Raw genomic sequence first — 17,883 nt, forward strand, 5'->3', positions numbered from 1 at the left:
TGTTCTTGAATAACTTATCCCTGAATGCAAAAAAAAAGTTGCCATATTTGTATAGTTCAGACTCTGTTAGCCCTGTGCCATGACTGGTAATAACAGAATTATGTGTAATAGGAATCCTATGTGTTGAGGACAACTCCAGCACTGCAACTCATTTAAAGATAGAGTTTTCAAGTCGGGCTTATAAATCATTTACAGAGAAGCTGAGCAGGGCTCAAACTGCCGTCCAATCGGCACATTCCTCAGACGTGAGCGCAGAGTGGGGGCGGGGGCGGCGGTGGAGCGAGCGCGGAGGCCAGACCGTCAGGAGCTGAGCTCGCCCTCGCCAGATATTAGATCAACAACCGTTAAACATAATACGAACCATCTTCCGTGGCCAGGGCTCAACAGCTGCGCGTACAAACAGCTACAAATACGTCCCGGGAGGCTCGGGGCCCAGCCCGCCGACGGCCCCGCGCCTCCGGCCGCCGCAGGGCCCTGGTTCCCCGCATCCAGATGCACTGGTACGTTCGTTCCCCGTGAACTGCACACACGCCGGTCCCCACGCCGGCCTCATGACATACCTACCCGTGTGGCTTCTGGGGGGGGGGGGTCGGAGGAAGTGGCCCAGCGCTGCAGAAACCCAGGCCGGACTCTGGGGCAGAGTCTGTGGCTCGTGTGTCACTTTCGTGGGGACCTGGCTCCGGGGTGTGTGAGCCTGGGGTTCCCTGCTGGTGAAGGGCAGCTCTGTCCTGAGGGAGGTCAGAGGTCAGTGGGCACGTCTCCCCTGCCCCCTTACCAGGCCTTCCACCTATTCTGTGGATCCGATAAAAATAATACATCAGTTACTGAAAAGGTGAAATTTAACACTGAGACACAGGTCTAAATTCTATGATTACAGAATTACTTTTCTGAGAAATGTCACAAACCTCCCTAAAACATAGCACACACACACACACACACACACACACACACACACACAGACTTCTGAAACGCACACCTCATCCCCCTGCTTTCATCAGAGGCCCTGACACCGCCCAGTGTTATCTTGGCTTTTGACATTTACCGCCTGTGTTCTTCACTAGATTAAGTTTCAATGACGACAAGGATCCATCAGCCTATCCATTACTGTTCTTCATGACACACGATAATTCTGATTGAACAAATCCATGAGTGGGTTACATCTGATACATAAAATTACATTCTCTTTCCTGTTTCAGTACAAGGGGGCTGCTGCTAGCTTCCTTGGGTCAGTTTCCACACCCTCATCTGCACATATTTCTGTAAGAGAGTTAGGGAGCAATGATTTTTTTCTGCAGTTAACAATGACCTTCAGCCTCTGTACATTTTCCTGCTCAAGCCTGTTTCGCCGCTTCCCTCCTTGGACCAACAAAGACCATCCCAACGTTAAAGTTTAGCAGGAAGACAAGCACATAACACACCACGTCGTGAAGCCCTTGGTTCTACAGGAAGTCTCGGTTCTAACAGAAACAGAGTAAGATCCCACATCAGCTCCGAGCTGCAGAGACGCACCAGGGATGCTCTCCGCCCCCCGTGCGGCCCCAGCCCGCGGCACCACGCGCCCATGCACTTGCTCAGCCACGACTCTGGCCTGTCTTCCCTGAAGGACCTGTCACGTTTCCTCGCTGTTAAGCGCCTTCTGCAGACCTTCCCCACCTTGGGGAACCGTCCACCTTTCAGGTCTCGCGTTGCCCCTGAAGCCCGGGAGGCAGGCCCCCAGCGCCCTGCTCAGGGGCTGCAGCCCTGCCCGAGGGTCACAGCCTCAGTGCAGGCGTCACAGGAGACGTCAGCAGCAGCTGGGAGCAGTGCTCATCACCAAGTCTGACCTATTTTCCTATTTTTATTCCTATTTTCATGAACTGAGGATTTAACTCCATGGCCAACCCTTCAGCCAAACACCCAAGCTTGCACAGTAATTACTCAATTACCTTTAAATTTTGTTAAACTTTCATCATATGAAACTCGCAGCTTTACATGTTTCCAGTTTGTGATGTGATAAATGTGTTTCTGTCGAGGTAAATGAATAGAGTATGTGCTTTTTACAGTTTAACTAAAATGAGAATTTGAGGCTCTTGCTTCTGACAATGCCCTCAACCTGGGCCCCCAGGACCAGGAAGCGTCAGGAAAAATAGACGTCAAGGATGAAGGTTCGCCTTGAAGGAGAGTTGTCGCTGGATCTGTGTCACCACTGGGCCGTCTAACTGTTAATACCAATTCAGCACGTTTTTGAGCACCTGTGGTTTCTGCCAAATGACATGCTAGAGTCTGGGGCTGCAGAGTTCACAGGAGATGACAGCATGGGACAGAATCAGGAGCGGAAGTGCACAGGCCTTTAAAGGAGACAGGGCATGATGCCCACCCAGGGGCGGACACTTTGGGGAGGCTGGGTCTTGAAGGACAAGTAAGAATTAGAGGAGGGAGACAAGTGGAGAGAACTTTTCCAGAAAGAAGAGCTGGCCCGGCCGGGGGGCATGGCCGCGTGAGAGCACAGCTTGCAGAAGGGTGCGGGATTCAGCATGCTGGGCAGACTTTTGGAGGAAAACATCAGAGGCCAGAGAAGCAAGTGACAGACACACGTGAGTTTCAGATCCGCATTCAGGAGCAACGGCTGTGGCTGAACTAGTGGAGAATGCGCCTACATCCAGAGAAAGGTCCTTAAGAGAGTGATGCGAAGTGGAGTCCAAGGGTTTCCTATAGACGGCAGGCTCCCATGTTCAAAGACAGAAAAGCCAGAAGCAAATGGTGTGTGCTTAGATTCCACACCTGGGCATCCCAGAGGAAAGAGTGTTCATAAAGCCATGTGGGCAGAAGAGACCTTGGGTTCCATCTGTTACAGTGACACTCCCGAAGTACCGGTAACGGGTCACCAGCCGGCGATGATTCTCAGGATGTGACTGTTCACGTGCACAAGCTTGTGTTTCCTGTCTAACTGCCCTACTGGAACCTCCTGGGCAGGATATATCCACGTCCTTGAAGACAAACGTGAACACAAGTCATAGAGTGGGCAGCCTTACATCTTTCCTAAGCTTAGGGGGAAAGTATCCAATCTTTGGGAACTAACAATGACACTAGCTGTGAGCTTTTCCTAGATGGATGTCCATCGTTTTGAAGTTCTATTGTTTAAATCTTTCATTAATAGCTATTACATTTTGTCAAATGATTTTTCTGTGCCTACTGAGATGATCACACATTTTCTTTATTGACACAATGTATTATGGTACATTAATTTATTTTTATTAAGCCAACCTTGCATTCCTGGGATAAATCTCTATCGCTAATGGTGTGTAATCTTTAATATATTTTTCTGGGTTGATTTGCTAGTAATTTGTTGAGAATTTTTGTGTCTATATTCATAACAGATATTGGTCTTAGTTTTCTGTTCTTTTGATTTTTTTTAAATCAGAGTAATACTGATCTCCTTGAATGAGTTATGCTGTGTTTCCTGTAATTTCTTGGAAGATTTTGCGAAGAAGTGGTATTAATGCTTCTTTAAATGTTTGGTAGGAGTTACCAGTGAAGCCATCTTGTCCTGGATTTGCTTTGTGGAAAGTTTTTAAATTATTATTATTTAATCTTGTTATAAATCTACTAAAATTTTCTATTTATTCTTGAGTCAGTTTCACTAATTTGTACTTTTCTAGGAATGTTTCCATTTCAAGCAAGGTATGTACATTACTGGGATACAGCAGCTCATTGTAAGGCAGGCAGAGATGTCTCCACTTCCACTTCTGATTTCAGTAATTTGAGTCTTCTCTCCTTTTTCTTCATCAGTTTTAGCTCTTATCATAAGTTCAACCCTTGATAATTTCATGTATTCTAACATCTGGATACACAATTTAAAGTGTAATTTTATGAGATGACTCACCTAAAAATTAAGATAGCTAATCATACACAGGTGAAATTCTAGATCACACTGAAAGGCACCACACTGTGGGAACATCCATCTGGGACTCGAGGCCCCTAGAACATGTGTTCTGCTATGGACTGGCTCCGTAATTTTCAATAGATCACCTTTTTTCTTTAGGCTACAAATGGAACGCCACACCTGGGGGGACTGTCACTAATGCACTCCCATCAGTGGTGGAGAGCTTGAGGTGAGGCAAATCAACTCTGTTCAGAACGGAAGTCTGAGCCCAGGTCTCCTGCATGCCAAGCATGACGGATGCTTCAGTGCCCGAGTACCCTTCTCATGGGCTTCCCAGGTGGCTCAGTGGTAAAGAACTCACCTGCAATGCAGGAGACCCCAGTTCGATTCCTGGGTTGGGAAGTTCCCCTGGAGAACGGATAGGCTGCCCACTCCAGTATTCTTGGGCTTCCCTAGGGGCTCAGCTGGTAAAGAATCCACCTGCAATGTGGGAGACCTGGTTCAATCCCTGGGTTGGGAAGATCCCCTGGAGAAGGGAAAGGCTACCCACTCCAGTATTCTGGCCTGGAGAATCCCATGAACAGAGGAGTCTGGTGGGCTACAGTCCACGGGGTCACAACGAGTCGGACACGACTGAGCAACTAAACCACCACCACCATGCTCTTTTCTTTATATTTTCTTTAAAGCTCAAAGATTGTTTTACTTAAAATTAGATTTCCTTGGGTCTAACAACTAAAAGCATGAGAATCATACAGGAGACCATGAACTATTTCAAATTCTTAAATTCAGCAACAGGGGAAAAACAGACTCATCCATCAGAAGTTCTTTTTTCTTCCTTTCTTTTATAATCTGACGTAAATCACAGAGAGCAAAGGCAAAATTTAAAAGCAACACGATATTTTCCAGTAGTTCACCTTATCCTTGGAAGTGAGACTTATTAACTGTTATCCAGATGTGTTTAACATAGCTTAAAACAACGGCGCTCTGGTTTTAAACTGTAGGGTAATAATTTAACAATGTTCTATCTGCCTGAAACAAGACCACCCACACTTGAGAAATTTCCATCTTTCTTGAAGTCTGTATAACACAGAACTTGGCAAGCAAGGAAACAGCAGTAGGGAGGCCAAGATGTGGTCCGGAGAAGGCAGCTTTCTATACAGAGTGAACTGCTGCTGATAAATAGAAGCAACTATTGTTCAGTTTTCATGCCCAACACATCCACATCGGCATAGTTGCTTCCAGCAGGAAACAGCAGCAAAATTCCAGATCTGTCTCCATTTAACCCAACACCTTCCCCACGCACTTTCAGCTGAGGAGTCAAGACCAACGACCGCACACAAGGAGGGGTCACTCGACAGAAGTGCATTGAGGTTGCCAGCATGCCTGCGAGCCTTCATCTCTGGAAAATATTAGAGCATCTTTGTGTGCCAGTTACAAAAACAGATTCAAAAGAGTGAAAGCGAAGCCTGCACCAACAGTTCAAATGAGGGTGGACGAGGATTCTTCTCTTGGAAGATTCTCCTGAGTCCTGCATCAGGACCACACCTGCTGTGTGTTCCAGGGGACACCAGAGCAGCCAGGCCCCAATCACCCTCTCAAGCGTCCATGTTCGCCATGACCCTGCTCACACCTGCACAGAAGCCCCTTGGCTCCAGCCATGGTCACTATTGATCTGGGTATGTTTCTTTATATTAGAGTATCCCGTTGAAGTGGGCTCCCCTTGTGGCTCAGATGGTAAAGAATAGGCCTGCAATGCAGAAGACCTGGGTTTGATCCCTGGGTCAGGAAGATTCCCTGGAGAAGGGAATGGCAACCCACTTCAGTATTCTGGCCTGGAGAATCCCGTGGACAGAGGAGCCTGGCAGGGTACAGTCCACGGGGTCACAAAGAGTCAGACACGAATGAGCAACTAACACTATATCCCATTTTAAGTATAGAACTAATAACACAGGTGACAGAGATTGCTTAAAAATGAAGGAAAATGCTACAGAAAAGACTGTTCTTTCAATTCCAGCTGACTGCCCCAAGATGTTTAATGGCATGCACCAGACAGCAAGGATTCATCATGCTCCCGAGACAAGCCGTGCAGGGGGTTCTGGACACCAAGGAGTGGAGTCAAGACATTGATCCGATGTCTAAACTGCACCCACGAATCGGGGCTCTCCCCTGGGCCCAGGCTTCACTACGGATGTCAAGGGTGTGGTCCTCAGGAGGCGGGAAAGGAGTGGACTTGGGGGCCAAGCCGCCCTGACCAGCCCCCCAGTCCCTGCCTCCTCTCCCCAGCTCTCGGCAAACTCAGGGTCAGGTCACACAGCGTGGCCCTCAGGAGGAGGAGGGCCTCCCTGTCATGCCTCAGGGGGTTGTGCAGCCAGTAGGCATTTTCTAGGGAGCCGCGGCTCGCAGATCCACAGGGCGTAGATTTACCGGACACGCAGCCCTAACCCAGAGTCATCCTGCTAAAAGTGCCACAGAGGTCAGGGCTGTCCTCCCAGCAAACAGTGGGAACCTCTGTACCAGAAGGCAGCGGTCACCTTGGTAACAGCAGCAGTCGAGGTCGCCTGCTTCTTTCTCCCGAGCGGCCCTGCGTGACCCTAGTGGCTGAGAGAGAAACTCAGCTCCTGAGCGGCCCTGCGTGATCCTAGTGACTGAGAGAGAGACTCAGCCCAGGCCAGCCGCCCCGACGTTTTCCCGCCACTACACGGGGCAGGCGAGGCACAGCCCCCGTCCTCCGTGTGGCTTGGATTCCATGCAGAGGGGCAGCCAGGAAGAGCGTGGACATGAGCGCAGACTGTGAAATAGTAACAGGACCGAGGCCGAGGGCCAGGGCTCCGGGTCGGCGGTTGGAGGAGGGCTCTCTGCAGGTGTAACCGGGGAACTGGGGTCCTCGAGACAAGAAGCTGTTGATGGCAAATTCAGGGAAACCACTATAGTCGGGGAGAAAGTGAAAGTGAAGTCGCTCAGTCGTGTCAGACTCTTTGCGGCCCCATGGACTGTAGCTCACCAGGCTCCTCCGTCCGTGGGATTCTCCAGGCAATAGTACTGGAGTGGGGTGCCATTTCCTTCTCCAAGGGATCTTCCCCACCCAGGGTTCGAATCCGGGTCTCCCACATCGCCGGCAGACGCTTTACCGTCTGAGCCACCAGGGAAGTCGGGGAGAAAAGCAGGGCACAAATCCTGAAGCAGAACAGCTCTGAGTCGAACAGAGACATCTGGGGAGCGAGACATGCCTGCAGGGGTGGACCCTGGGCGAGGAGGAGGGTCCTGCAGCACAGGCCTCAGGTGGGCGCGGGGCCTCGAAGGACCCCGTCCCCTCCGGCAGAGGTAGGCGCCGTCCCAGGAGGGTGTGGGGCAGGCAGGAGGGTGACACCTGCTGGTCTGTTTCAGGGACATGTCTGGCCACCAGTGAGAAGGGGCAAAGAGGGGCGTGGTCCAGGAGGGAGAACGGGGTCTGCAAGAAGGTGGGAGGAGCTAGCAGAAGAGTGGACGGATCTGACTGTGGGTCAAGACGTGGCCAGGGTGTGTAATCACACCTCAGCAAAGCATGGGGCTGAACTCACGGCCAAGAGTCCTTATCTCCTGAGGATATTACTGCGTGGTGAGGTAGTCACAGCTGAGGCACACCCTGCCAGAGGCGTCCTTCATGATAAATGGAGAGTATGCTGGGGTCGGGGGCTGCAACAAGATGAGTTTTAACTGTTGAAAACGGGAGGATGTGGAGATCCACTATGCACGGAACAGACGCTTGACCTTCTCCACAATAAGACATCTGCAAGGGAAAAGCACAGGGCGGGGCAGGCCTGCTGGCTGGGAACCACTCACCCACACGGGGCCCCACAGCCTCTCCAAGTGAGCCCTCTCTGCCTAGAACAGCGGGACACTTTTGAACAAAATGTACTCTTTTTAAGACACTTTCATCGGCAGAAAGGATCCACTTATTTGGCAATTTGGAAGTTCTTTGTTACACTGAGCTAAAAATAAATCTTTCTGAAACTTCCAACCCTGGGACCTGGTTCAGTAACGTGGGAACCGAGAAGTAAGGGGACTCTTCCTATGTGAAAACTATGAAGACTGAAGGGCAGCTGTCAGCTCAGACTGATCCTTCAAACCGTTCCCTAAAACCAAAAGATGTTTTCCTCATAAATAGTCCTTTTCCTATTCCTTCTCCCCTTTTTTTTCCCCCAAGTCCAGGTGCCCTTAGCTTCCTTCTGGGCTTGGTCACTCAGTCGTGTCCAAGTCTTTGCGACCCCGTGGACTGTAGCCCACCAGGCTCCTCTGTCCTCTGTCCATCGGATTCTCTAAGGAAGAATACTGCAGTAGGTAGCCTTTCCCTCCTCCAGGGGATCTTCCCAACTCAGGGATCGAGCCCAGGTCTCCCACATTGCAGGCAGATTCCTTACTGACTGAGCCACCAAGGAAACTTGAGGACCTTGCAATTTCGATTGAAGCCTCTCTTCTCACTGGTTTGTTCACATCGTCCACACACTGAATAAATCCTCCATATACTCAGTAATAGTTCTCAATCTGCTTTCCTCTTCAATACACAGTGAATGACATTATTTCTATCATGCTGCTGCTGCTGCTAAGTCGCTTCAGTCGTGTCCGACTCTGTGCGACCCCATAGACAGCAGCCCACCAGGCTCCCCCGTCCCTGGGATTCTCCAGGCAAGAACACTGGAGTGGGTTGCCATTACCTTCTGCAATGCATGAAAGTGAAAAGTGAAAGTGAAGTCGCTCAGTCGTGTCCGACTCTTAGCGACCCCATGGACTGCAGCCCACCAGGCTCCTCTGTCCATGGGATTTTCCAGGCAAGAGTACTGGAGTAGGGTGCCATTGCCTTCTCCGATTTCTATCATATGATCCCATTAAATTAAAAGTACAAAACTAAGCTTAGGCTTTGTATGTGAGCTTGTCCCCCCCCATTCGTAAAGGCCGGGCCTGCACATCATTTGTCCACAGTTAATGGGACTAAGGACAGCAACTGACCCAATAAGAATACTCCATACGGACAGGAAGCGATAATTCAAAATATAAGTACTGTGGTCAGTTATGTTAGTAATTGAAGTGCCCCAAGTACTGAACTTCTTTCTTGCCCTAAGAATCATAAACATTTGCTAGAATCCCTTTAACACACACATAAAAATCACATTAACGTGACGTTCATGGTGACGATGTTACAGGATTCAGCGTCTTTGCTCAAAATCCACAGCTGTTCATCTCAGCTCTCCCCACCCATGGGTATGTGTGGCAGGTGTGTGTGTGACAGGGGTGTGGGCATGTGTGTGACAGGGGTGTGGGCATATGTGTGACAGGGGTGTGGGGTGTGACGGGGGTGTGGGTGCGTGTGACAGGGATGTGGGTGTGAGTGTGACAGGGGTGTGAGTGTGACAGGTGTGTGTGTGACAGGGGTGTCAGTGTGTGTGATGGGGGTGTGGGTGTGAGTGTGATAGGCGTGTGGGTGTGTGATGGGGGTTTGTGTGTGATGGGGGTGTTGGTGTGTGATGGGGGTGTGGGCGTGTGACGGGTGTGGGTGTGAGTGTGATGGGGGTGTGGGAGTGTGACGGGTGTGGCTGTGTGTGTGACAAGGATGTGGGTGTGAGTGTGATGGGGGTGTGGGTATGAGTGTGACAGGTGTGTGCGACAGGGGTGTCACTGTGTGTGTGATGGGGGTGTGGGTGTGTGTGAGACGGGGGTATGGGTGTGAGTGTGGCGGGGGTGTAGGTGTGAGTGTGACAGGGGTGTGTGTGTGTGTGTGGCGGGGTGCTGGTGTGAGTGTGACGGGTGTGTGTGTGTGTGATGGTGGTGTGGGTGTGAGTGTGATGGGGTGTGGGTGTGTGTGTGACGGGGGTGTGTGTGTGATGGAGGTGTGTGTTTGTGACGGGTGTGTGTGATGGGGGTGTGGGTGTGTGTGAAGGGGGTGTGGCTGTGTGTGGCGGGGGTGTGGCTGTGTGTGTGATGGGGTGTGGGTCTGAGTGTGATGGGGGTGTGTGTGTGTGTATGATGGGGGTGTGGGTGTGTGACGGGGGTGTGGGTGTGTGATGGGTGTGTGGGTGTGAGTGTGACGGGGGCGTGGGTGTGTGAGGATGTGTGTGTTTGCTCTAACCTCCCGAGTCCTCTCTGCCCCCAACTTTCTTGATCCCACTCACAACATTAGAGTTAAGGTTTTGGTTAGAAAATAAAAGGTGAACTACCAAAAAAGCTGAACAGATAACTTCTTAAAGATTAAAATGTTTCTGTTCACTTTATGGGCCAGTACAACTGTCTGTGCAGTATTTTCTGAATGCAATTTTATGTGAAGAAATGAAGTTGACATACAACTTCCTCACATCACCATGGATCCAGGCAGCAGCTCAACCTTGACCTGGTTCTCAGCCCTGCTGGCCCCATTAAAGTCACCTTAAAGAGCTGTTTCTTGGCAGGAATCCATTTAAACCATGAGTCCGTTTTTTAAGTATAACTTAGTTAAGATGAGATACGTCAAGCCAACTGGCAGTGAACTCCTGTGCCTGTGGCCGTGTGCTGGAGGAGAGGCGCGTGGGTGCCAGGCCCTCATGTGTCCACCTGCTCAGCCGGGGCACTGCTGTCGGTCCACGTGGGCCCCAGGCCCTCACATGCCCACCCGCTCAGTGAGGGCACTGGGGTTGGTCCACACAGGAGCCACCTACAAGCCTTCCTCTGCCATCTTCTAACTGAAGCATAGCCCAAAGCTCTAGTATTTTCTTCTTCATGCTCAGCTGTGGCGCCCACAGCACTGGTCACTTCAGGGAGCTGAGCTGGGAGGCACAGCTACCAGTCAGGCAGCAGGTGGAGATGTGGGTCCCGGGAGGAAGCGTGTGGGGACCGTGCGAGTTACACCTGTGACCTGGGTACGCTCCCCAGCGGCAGGACATGGAGGACGTGTGGACGCGGGGGCAGGAAGAGCTGACCAACACACGTATCACCATGGAAACACGTCCCATGGACACCAAGAGGAGGCGGCCCTGGGGGGTTGGAGGGAGCAGTGGTGAACACTGAGCCAGGCACATGCCTGAGATCACACGCGCCTCTCAGGGACACAGCGGGAGACGCGGCTGCTTCCAGCAGAACTCTAAGCTCGGGGCCAGTCCTGCAAGTCCCACATGGTGCTCCTTCTAGAGCACCCACAACTAGTGAGGGAGGCAATCCCTAGGCAGGTTGACAAGAAGTCCAGGGTCCCCAAAGAGGAGGAGAAAGGGGTCTGGGTTTCTTGAGGAGATCAGATCAGATCAGTCGCTCAGTCGTGTCCAACTCTTTGTGACCCCATGAATCGCAGCACACCAGGCCTCCCTGTCCATCACCAACTCCCAGAGTTCACTCAGACTCACGTCCATCGAGTCAGTGATGCCATCCAGCCATCTCATCCTCTGTCATCCCCTTCTCCTCCTGCCCCCAATCCCTCCCAGCATCAGAGTCTTTTCCAATGAGTCAACTCTTCACATGAGGTGGCCAAAGTACTGGAGTTTCAGCTTTAGCATCATTCCTTCCAAAGAAATCCCAGGGCTGATCTCCTTCAGAATGGACTGGTTGGATCTCCTTGCAGTCCAAGGGACTCTCAAGAGTCTTCTCCAACACCACAGTTCAAAAGCATCAGTTCTTCAGCGCTCAGCCTTCTTCACAGTCCAACTCTCACATCCATATATGACCACTGGAAAAACCATAGCCTTGACTAGACGAACCTTTGTTGGCAAAGTAATGTCTCTGCTTTTGAATATGCTGTCTAGGTTGGTCATAACTTTCCTTCCAAGGAGTAAGCATCTTTTAATTTCATGGCTGCAGTCACCATCTGCAGTGATTTTGGAGCCCCAAAAATAAAGTCTGATACTGTTTCCACTGTTTCCCCATCTATTTCCCATGAAGTGATGGGACCGGACGCCATGATCTTTGTCTTCTGAACGTTGAGCTTTAAGCCAACTTTTTCACTCTCCACTTTCACTTTCATCAAGAGGCTTTTGACTTCCTCTTCACTTTCTGCCATAAGGGTGGTGTCATCTGCATATCTGAAGTTATTGATATTTCTCCCGGCAATCTTGATTCCAGCTTGTGTTTCTTCCAGTCCAGCGTTTCTCATGATGTACTCTGCATATAAGTTAAATAAACAGGGTGACAATATACAGCCTTGACGTACTCCTTTTCCTATTTGGAACCAGTCTGTTGTTCCATGTCCAGTTCTAACTGTTGCTTCCTGATCTGCATACAGATTTCTCAAGAGGCAGATCAGAAGGTCTGGTATTCCCATCTCTTTCAGAATTTTCCACAGTTTATTGTGATCCACACGGTCAAAGGCTTTGGCATAGTCAATAAAGCAGAAATAGATGTTTTTCTGGAACTCTCTTGCTTTTTCCATGATCCAGCGGATGTTGGCAATTTGATCTCTGGTTCCTCTGCCTTTTCTAAAACCAGCTGAGGAGGAGATAGGAGTCTGGAATTCTCAAGGAGGAGGAAAGGACAGACATCTTTTTTTTTCTCTACATTCCTTAGTCTTAGTCACATAAAACATTTTTTTAAGTCTGAAACTGATGATTACACAGGAAACAACTCAGTTACAGTGTATCCTGCTTGAGGACAGTTTCTCCTTCCTGAAAACCTTCTGACTAATCCTGATATCTTAGAATGTATATTATGGGAGTGGGTCTGGTAGGATCTTTCTAGTGTTAAGTTCTAAGCCTGTTATCCTAAAATGTAAATTGTGGGAGTGGGTCTGGTGAAATTTTCACAAACTTGAGACATTCTTTTGATTTACTGTAATAATTAATTAAAAAGTATATAACTCCCTTGCTAACACTAGTGAGGGGCCACTCCCATCCCCCCCTCTGATGTCTGGGTCAGAAGCTCTCTCTGTCCCCTTTGATACTTTAATAAAACTCTGCTACACAAAAGCTCCCGAGTGATCAAGCCTGGTGCCTGGTCCCGAAGCTGCACCTTCCTCAGAGGTCACAAATCCCACACTGCTCACCGTCAGCTGTCACCAGCCTCACAGCCCGCACATCACGATGCTTTCACTCTTCCCCCCAGCCTCCAGAGGACAGAGGCCTTGCTTTATTTACTGATAAATTATCTAACTTCTATGCAGAGTACATCATGAGAAGTTTTGGGCTGGAAGAAGCACAAGCTGGAATCAAGATTGCCGGGAGCAATATCAATAACCTCAGATATGCAGATGACACCACCCTTATGGCAGAAAGTGAAGAAGAACTCAAAAGCCTCTTGATGAAAGTGAAAGACGAGAATGAAAAGTTGGCTTAAAGCTCAACATTCAGAAAACTAAGATCATGGCATCTGGTCCCATCACTTAATGGCAAATAGATGAAGAAACAGTGGAAACAGTGGCTGATTTTATTTTTCTGGGCTCCAGAATCACTGCAGATGATGACTGCAGCCATGAAATTAAAAGACGCTTACTCCTTGGGAGCAAAATTATGACCAACCTAGATAACATATTCAAAAGCAGAGACATTTCTTTGTCAACAAAGGTCCACCTAGTCAAGGCTATGGTCATGTATGGATGTGAGAGTTGGACTGTGAAGAAAGCTGAGAGCCGAAGAATTGATGCTTTTGAACTGTGGTGTTGGAGAAGACTCTTGAGAGCCCCTTGGACTGCAAGGAGATCCAACCAGTCCATCCTAAAGGAGATCAGTCCTGGGTATTCATTGGAAGGACTGATGCTGAAGCTGAAACTCCAATAGTTTGGCCACCCGATGCAAAGAACTGACTCATTAGAAAAGACCCTGACACTGGGAAAGATTGAAGGCAGGAGGAGAAGGGGACGACAGAGGGTGAGATGGCTGGATGGCATCACCGACTCAATGGACATGAGTTTGAGCAATCTCCGGGAATTGGTGATGGACAGGGAGGCCTGGCATACTACGGTTCATGGGGTCACAAAGAGTCAGACACGACTGAGTGACTGAACTGAAGAAAGTGAGACCTCACTGAAGTCCATTAAGACCTCGTCCCTTCTAGTTCAAACACATCCTACGAAACATGACGCGGCTTTGGGCCTCAGGGCCCTAGCACCTCCTCTCCGGCCAGAGCTTCACAGCAGTGGCCCTTTCCCTGTGAGCTCTGAGCACAGGGCTGTATGCACCCGTGTCTCCTCCACTCCTGAGAAGCTGGAGAAATGTCCAAACTCACATGGAACCCCTCCTCTTTGGGGATTTCACTGAGTTCCACTAAATCTTAAAAAGGAGACAGTAGGAGTGTTTTCTCAGATCAGCGAATGAAAGGGTTTTTTCCTTCATTAATTTTTTAATTTATTGGCGTGTAGCTTGTTCACGGTGCTGTGTGAGTTTCAGGTGTACAGCACAAGGAGTCAGGATTACCCACACCCATCTGTCCTCTTCTCTTAGATATTTTTCCTAACTTTTTAAACTGACTGGAGGAGGCTCTGTTCCGCGAGAGTGACTGCTCTAGGTGCTCACTGAAACATCTGCAAAAGGCGAGCTTTCAGGAGAGCACAGAGCCGGGTGCCGCCCCACCGGCCACTGGAGGAAGCAGGCTCTGCACGCTTGTGCAGTCTCCACTGTTTCTATGTGGGCACGAGTTACACAGGGCGCGCACTGGACAGTTCTAGGGAAAATAAAACAGCCGTGCCCGGACCGGCATGGCCCTTCGCACTGTTGCGGAAGGTGCATGAGGACCCACCTTGCTGCGTGAGGCTACTCCATCGGGAACAAACCACGACAGCAGACATCTAAACCACAGGGCTCACAAGGCTCTAATCCTCCCCCTCACTAGTCAGCTACATGGCAGGCACCCTGCCTCCACTGCCCTCGTGTGTCTGTGCCCCCAACCCCACCTTCATCTCCTGCACCCGCTCCCCTGCACCTGGCGGGTCTGTGCCCCCCAGCCCACCCCCACCTCCTGCACCCGCTCCCCTGCACCTGGAGGGTCTGCACTCGAGCCCACCTCCAGCTCCTGGTGGGTCTGTGCCCCTCACCTCACCTCTACCTCCTGTGCCTGCCTCCTCCACCGACAATGTTCTGTCTCCAGCAGACCAAGTAAGCCCTTCTCTTGTACAAATGTCAGAAGGAAGTGCTGGTGCCAAACTCTCACTGAATCTTTATAATGTACCTTAGAAAAGAAATTAGGAATTAATCTTACGGCATGAGCTCAGGCTATAGCGGTGTGCATCTGTAAGATATACCACACCTACCAGCTCACGCGGTGTTACAGTCACACATGGCAGGCTGGGGACGAGCCACAGAAGACCCTTCCCTTTACTGGTGCTTATGAAGCTTACAGTCAATAGAAAATGCTTGCTGTTTTAATAAAACACGAGTATCCAAAAATATTAGGGACGAATAGTCACAAAGGATGAGTAAATATAAGAAGTCGGAAAGGCAGGAAAAGAGGGATCAGCTAGGCTATCATGGGGAGATTCTGGTTGTGGATGCAGGATTTCTCTTCAGAACCCTCTCTCAGCAGCTCTGTGACCCTGGGTCCATCTCAACCTTCCTTGTTTGTGTTTCTATAAGAAATGATGACACCTTTTAAGATGACTTTGAAGGCTAAATATTTACTTTATGTGAACACGATAACTTGCTTTGGAACCATGACTCTCAAGGTCAATCCTCCTAGAAGAAACAGCTCTTAGAGCTATCCCCATGAAGGTGGAGAGCAAGCCAGGGGGCGTTCCTGCTAGCGTGCTAGGGCTGGGTTAGGACCAGGGGGGAGGGAGCACGGCTGAGCTGCAGCCCAGGCTCCACACCAAGGCTGCTGCATGTTAGCCCTGTGGCCCAGCTCTTCTCGATGGGGGCGGGGTGTATTTTATCAAGAATGTAAACAAAGGAGAGTGTTCTCTGTGATCTTTCAAGTTCCTTCTAGCTCTAAAGTGCGACTATTCCAGTTCTGCTAAAATGGACCACGAGCAAACAGACTAACAAACGAGTCCGAATCCCTGAACCAGCAAAGAACCAAACCGCACGGGACGTGCCTTCCAATTTAAGGCAACTGTGGAAACTCGATTCCGAACTGCGTTTCCAAGCTGAGTACTGTAGGCCCACAGTCCCCTCGGCCTCGAGATCTGGAAGAACTTAGTGGCTTGGCAGGACGGCATGGCAGCTGGGCACGGAGGCACACAGCCTCTGAATGGAAAAGCTGACGGCTGTGCACACTGGGGGTCCAGTAACCCAGATCCCCCTCTGCTCCAGGGCTGTGGGGAAGAGCCGCGCCCGCAGCCGTGTGCAGAGCCTGACCTGCCAAGTCAGAGGCCCTGCTTTCCTCCGCTCGTGTTCCTGTGTCCTTCCTGAGAAAGCGCGGGCTTAGACGCTGCACCAGCACAGGTGTGAGCAAACAAAAATACCAACGCAGCGAACCCTTAGACAAAAAGAAACACCTGAGGATACCAGGTCTCCAACTTCTGAAGCCACGAAACAGCCGTTCCGTGTGCAGCCCCTTTGCCATCTCACTCCGGGGCGGCAGGACCAGTGGCCTTTGACTGATTCATGGGCAACACTGGAAGTGGCCCCTCCTTCTAAGCTGGTCTGGGCTTATACGAAAGTCTACATTTTACACATAAACTCACTCTATGTTTCTGCCGATTCATCACTTTAAATGCTTGCAGAGCAGACCAGAGCCCAGCTAAGTGTCCTGGACCCTGGGTCTCTTATGTGCATTTCTGCTCCCATGGGAGGGAATCGCCCTCAGGGGAGACTGGGACTCCTGGGGCCCAGTGAGCACAGTAGTCAGCAGTGATGATGGGATCATGACATGCATGTGTGCACACACACATGAACACGCACACATACACACATGCACATACACACCCATGATTCACTCCCCAGGAGACACTGAGCCTCTACTCTGCTGGTGATGGGTCTGACTCTCAGGCATAAAAACGAAAGTGAAGAAGAAAAACCATCCTCCCGAGGAACGGAAATTCCAGTGGAGAAGCCGACACATGAACTGATAATTTAAGAATGTAACGCTCCGGGTGCCGTTCACTGCTGTGCTGGGTTCAGCCGCTCACCATGCCCGACTCTCCGACCCCATGGACCCCACCAGGCAAGGATACCGGAGTGGGCTGCCATGTCCTACTCCAGTGTGGTCTTTACATCAGCATCTAAAACTGTTACCAAAAGGCCGAGATCTGAAGCTGACTATTTCAGGGGAAGGTCAGAGAAGACAGCGTTGGAAGGAGGCCCCACGCTGAGCAGGGGTCTGACTGAGGACCACACGGAGCGCAGCACTGGTGCGGGGCCGGCTGGGACCCCGTGAACGGTGTGGGCGAGGGCCGGGAAGTGGGCCGGCTAAGACCTTGTGGGACAACATCCTGGAGGCTGTGCCGAGGACTTGCATTTACAGTTTCATTCATGCTATCTCACCAAAATCCTACAGGGAGAATTATACAGCAGATAAGCAAAATGGTGACCATGAGGTCACATAAGGTCAATTACAGTGTTATAGTGAGCATTTTCCAGAATACTATTGAGCCTTCAGCTTTATAGTGGAGTCACAAGCAGTCGAACATTTCAGACATGTTATCAGGCACGTCCAGAACTTTTGCCATACACACGGTCACCACAAGGGTTTTCAGTGCGTGACTAATTGGCATTAAACCAATCACACAGGAAAGCTTAGGGAGCTGGTGACCGTCTGTCTGGCTCTCTGCTTTGCTTCTCCATCGACACACTGCCTTGTTTTCATATGACACAAGCCAAAGCCCTCGTAACGGCCTACACCGTGCCAAGCAGACGGAGCAGCCCTAAGACAGTGGATGATGACTATGCACGTCAGCCGGACGGAAAACAGGGGGGTAAAACTACCGGAAGCGAGAGTGCAAAGCCGCACTGCATCCTCTACCAGACAACGTAACACTTCGGTCTGCAAATCCTCTGTTGATCTGAAGGGGCAGAGTTGTCACGGGGATGTGTGACAAGTGACAATGAACCAAGAGCGCACAGCAGGGCTCAGGTACAAACAACGTCCCAGTACCGGGAACCTGATATCCCTCTTGATAGAGAGAACACTAGCAAAAAAGGAAAACGTGTAACGCTGAATGAGGAGCA

The 17,883-nt window shown here is 50.3% G+C and overlaps 1 protein-coding gene across 3 annotated transcripts in view; it reads right to left on the minus strand.

The window, feature by feature from the left end:
• Positions 1 to 4,684: 4,684 nt before the first annotated feature.
• Positions 4,685 to 17,883, minus strand: part of WDR27 (WD repeat domain 27) — a 100,409-nt gene continuing 87,210 nt past the window's right edge. For 2 of the 3 annotated variants that reach the window (XM_059890008.1, XM_059890007.1), the window contains exons 25-27: positions 14,819 to 14,947; positions 7,420 to 7,628; positions 4,685 to 6,786 (exon numbers count right to left, since the gene is read on the minus strand). In XM_059890008.1, coding sequence (XP_059745991.1) covers positions 7,467 to 7,628; positions 14,819 to 14,947 — 291 coding nt within the window. In that variant the 3' untranslated portion in view covers positions 4,685 to 6,786; positions 7,420 to 7,466. The remainder of the gene's footprint in view (positions 6,787 to 7,419; positions 7,629 to 14,818; positions 14,948 to 17,883) is intronic. The other variant, XM_059890006.1, reaches the window with a different exon arrangement.

The sequence above is a fragment of the Bos taurus genome, chromosome 9, assembly GCF_002263795.3.
Source record: "Bos taurus isolate L1 Dominette 01449 registration number 42190680 breed Hereford chromosome 9, ARS-UCD2.0, whole genome shotgun sequence".
NCBI lineage: Eukaryota > Metazoa > Chordata > Mammalia > Artiodactyla > Bovidae > Bos > Bos taurus.